Genomic DNA, 3,473 nt, shown 5'->3' on the forward strand with positions numbered 1-3,473 from the left:
TCGTTGCGCTTCTGAAACTTTCTGTTGCCATATAGATAGGTTTCTAGGTGTAGAATTCCGTCTTAATTGTTTCAGTGCCAATCTGCGTTCAGCTATTGCTTTAGATATTTCTGGGTTCCAGTATGATTTTGGTTCAAATTTATTTGTGGGGTCCATGCTATATTTTTTTATAGGTATCGATTTGTCAGCAGCCTCGTTGATTGCTTTTAGTAGAATATCATACATATTTTGTACATTCATACATACGTCTATATCAACTAACGTGTTATTTATTACATCTTTATATTTTACCCAATCAGCGCATTTAAAATTTCGTTTATTAATTATATTTGTTTTGTCTCTATACTTAAAGTTAATTTTAATAATCAAATGATCGCTTCCTAGGCCTTCATTAGTCACTTTCCAGTTTGAATTTATTGCGATATCTGTAGTACAGAAAGTTATATCGGGAGCTGTTTGCTGAAGGGAGCCATTAACTACTTTTACTCGTGTAGGGTTGCCGTCATTAATTGAAATATATCCATTATCAAGGGAGCTATCGAATAATTGTGTACCTCTTGTATCAGTTTTACATGACCAATTTGAATGGTGCCCATTAAAATCACCAAGTACAATTGAGTTGGTGGAGAAACATGAAAATATGCTATCCCAATCAAACTGAGAAGTACGTACAGAAGGTGGGCAATATATAGATATAATATTTTTAATAAGTTTACAATTCATTATTTTAATGTTAATAAGTTCTATGCCATTATTCGCTATATCTATTGGATTTATCATTGCTTTTATTGATTTATGACATAGCACAGCTACCCCACCGTAAGAATCATCCCTGTCTTTTCTAAAAATATTATACGCCGATATATTAAAGGCCGATTCTGGTTCTAACCAAGTTTCGCTAATCACTGCTATGTGAATTTTTTCCCTATTTAACAATAGATCAAAATCTACCAACTTAGGTCGTATACTTTGTGAATTCCATTGTAAGATGTTAATATCACATTTACTATTGGTGTATCTAGCCATTATTAAACATTTTGTATATTTTATTAATGACATCTCCCTCACTGATAACACTCATAACATAACACATTATTTCTTCCACTATGCTCTTAGTACACATTATAATTTTTTCTTCACATGCTTTTTCGGATAAAATTATTTGTTGCATTTTACGCAATATCTTGATAATCATTGGAACTTTATGTTTTCTATTACTTTCCTTATCATCGTCATTGTTATTCGTTCGCGTCTCAGTGACTGTGTCATCTAATTCAACTTCCCTATTAATTGATTTTAGGTTTCTTTTATTTTTCTTCTTTTTAGGTTTATTTCCTGTCTTGTATGTTATATTTGGTGTTCTTTCATCTGTATTGTTGTCCGAGTCATTTGTTTCCTCATTAACAGTAAATTGATCAATATTAAATTCCTTCGTCATGAGTGCATCACGGTATGATCTATTTAAAGTAGAAGATATATTGTCTGGTATCGAATTAACAGTAGTGAGATTTTGTTTCCTTGTTGTTTTAAGTTTTTGTTGGGCATATAAATTGAGAGCTTGTTTGTAGATACAGTTATTTTTGCTCATTAACTTTCTAATTTCCTGTTCCTTTATAAATAGCGGACATCCTTTGTCAAGTGCCATGTGAGAGCCATTGCAGTTTATACATATAAATTGTGTAGTCTCACAGTTATCATGAGATCCTCCACATTTGGGGCATTTTACTTTATTTGTAGGACAAGCTCGTTTTACGTGGCCAAATTTCCAACATCCCGAGCATTGGGAGACTGGGAATGTATATGTTTCCACCTTGAACCGGCAGCCGTATCCATAAATATACGAGGGCAAAGATGGACTTCGGAAACAAAGACGTATTACTTCGCTGTCAACCCATTGACCCTTGTCTGTTAATCGTTTGAGCCTTCTTACAGATATAATTTCTTGTTCGCTTTCAAATAATTTAAGAATTTCGTCTTCTCCTATATCGAGGTCGATGTCTTTAACTACACCATATGTAAAATAAACTTGATTTGACCATTGGCATCTATAATTCAATTCCATAAACTTTTGACAATTTAACAACTTTTCTGCATCTTCTTTATCCTTAAAGGATATAATTAAGCGGTACGGTCCCTTATACTTAATTCTCAATATATTAGTAATATTTTCAGACTTTAATAACTTTGCCATTCCTATTTGTTTGGGCAGTATATCTTTCGAAGATACAATAATTTCAAAGTTGTCGGTAACATTTTCTTCATTTTTGTTATTTGACAAACTACGCAGTAATCGTTTTGGTTTTCTAGTAACGGTAATAAATCCATCTTCGTCAGCATCTTTGCTGCCGCTGCTGTCTTCCCTTAACCTTTTTTCCACTTGCCGCTGTATCTCACTATGTACTAACACGGTTTCGTCTACCTGTTCACACTCATTAGTCGCCATATCTTCGCATACGTCACTGTGAACTAACGATTGAATTGAGCTAACGCTCTGTGACCGCACAAAACTATCCATTATCACAAACACAGCTGCACCGATGCATTAGCAACCGGTATACAAAATATGTAAGTAAAATAGATAATAATCAGCGAGCTATGCGCACGTGTGCCTGTCTCAGTCGCCGGCACGGCACTGTGTATTAATATATAATTTTGAATATATTTAAATACCTGACTAACCATATATATATGGTTAGTCAGGTATATACCGGTAATATTAATATTACATTTTTATTCTATAGTCAATTCTTATGGAACTTCGGTTCTTTAATGATTATTATTATTCTCCTTGTTCCAGTCAATTCAACAAAATAAAGTTATTTTAAGGTCTTTGGCCTTAATAACGAATACTAATTACTTGAGCGTAAATGCTCAGCTTAATAATATTAGGACTCTTAGTCCTGTAATTTATATATATACATACATATATAAATATAAATACATACACATAATTACATTCATGGGCTTCGGTCCTCAATGAAAATATAATTTATGATTATCCACCTTATGGTTACTCATTTTATCAATTATCAAGCCTTGGCTTATATTTAGGACTCCGGTCCTCTATCATATTGACTATCCACCTAGTGGTTGTCCATACATCACAATAATCCAGGTCACAGACCTCTAACATTATTATCTATATTATTCTGATTATTTCACTATGTGATTAATCAAATATTACTGATTACTATATCAGGACATACAGTCCTTCATATATTTTAAACATTACCTTCTGGTTGATTCTTTATGTAGATCATCCAGACATCTATATAGATTTGGGACTTATAGTTCTCACTTATAATATCTCATTAAAATAAAGATTACTTCACCATGTAAGTAATTCTAATTAACATATAATCAATCATATTAGAGCCTAGCTCTTATTCACAAAATCTAATTCTTAATTCCTCGAGTATTCTTGGTATTAAGTAAATTTATAAACTTTATATGCTATGTTTGTAATATAGCAA

General features: G+C 32.4%; 1 protein-coding gene across 1 annotated transcript; it reads right to left on the reverse strand.

The window, feature by feature from the left end:
* Positions 1-1,018: 1,018 nt before the first annotated feature.
* On the reverse strand, positions 1,019-2,452 carry LOC131847123 (uncharacterized). Its single transcript, XM_059196589.1, has one exon. The coding sequence runs from the start codon at positions 2,441-2,443 to the stop codon at positions 1,019-1,021; it is 1,425 nt and encodes a 474-aa protein (XP_059052572.1). The 5' UTR covers positions 2,444-2,452.
* Positions 2,453-3,473: the final 1,021 nt, after the last annotated feature.

Source organism: Achroia grisella, unplaced genomic scaffold (genome assembly GCF_030625045.1).
Source record: "Achroia grisella isolate CSIRO2021 unplaced genomic scaffold, CSIRO_AGI_Agris_v1 utg516, whole genome shotgun sequence".
NCBI classification, from domain to species: Eukaryota; Metazoa; Arthropoda; class Insecta; order Lepidoptera; family Pyralidae; genus Achroia; species Achroia grisella.

What these genes read in the sequence shown, in the direction of transcription:
- LOC131847123 (XM_059196589.1), bottom strand. Translation starts at nt 2,443, where the DNA reads ATGGCGACTAATGAGTGTGAACAGGTAGACGAAACCGTGTTAGTACAT.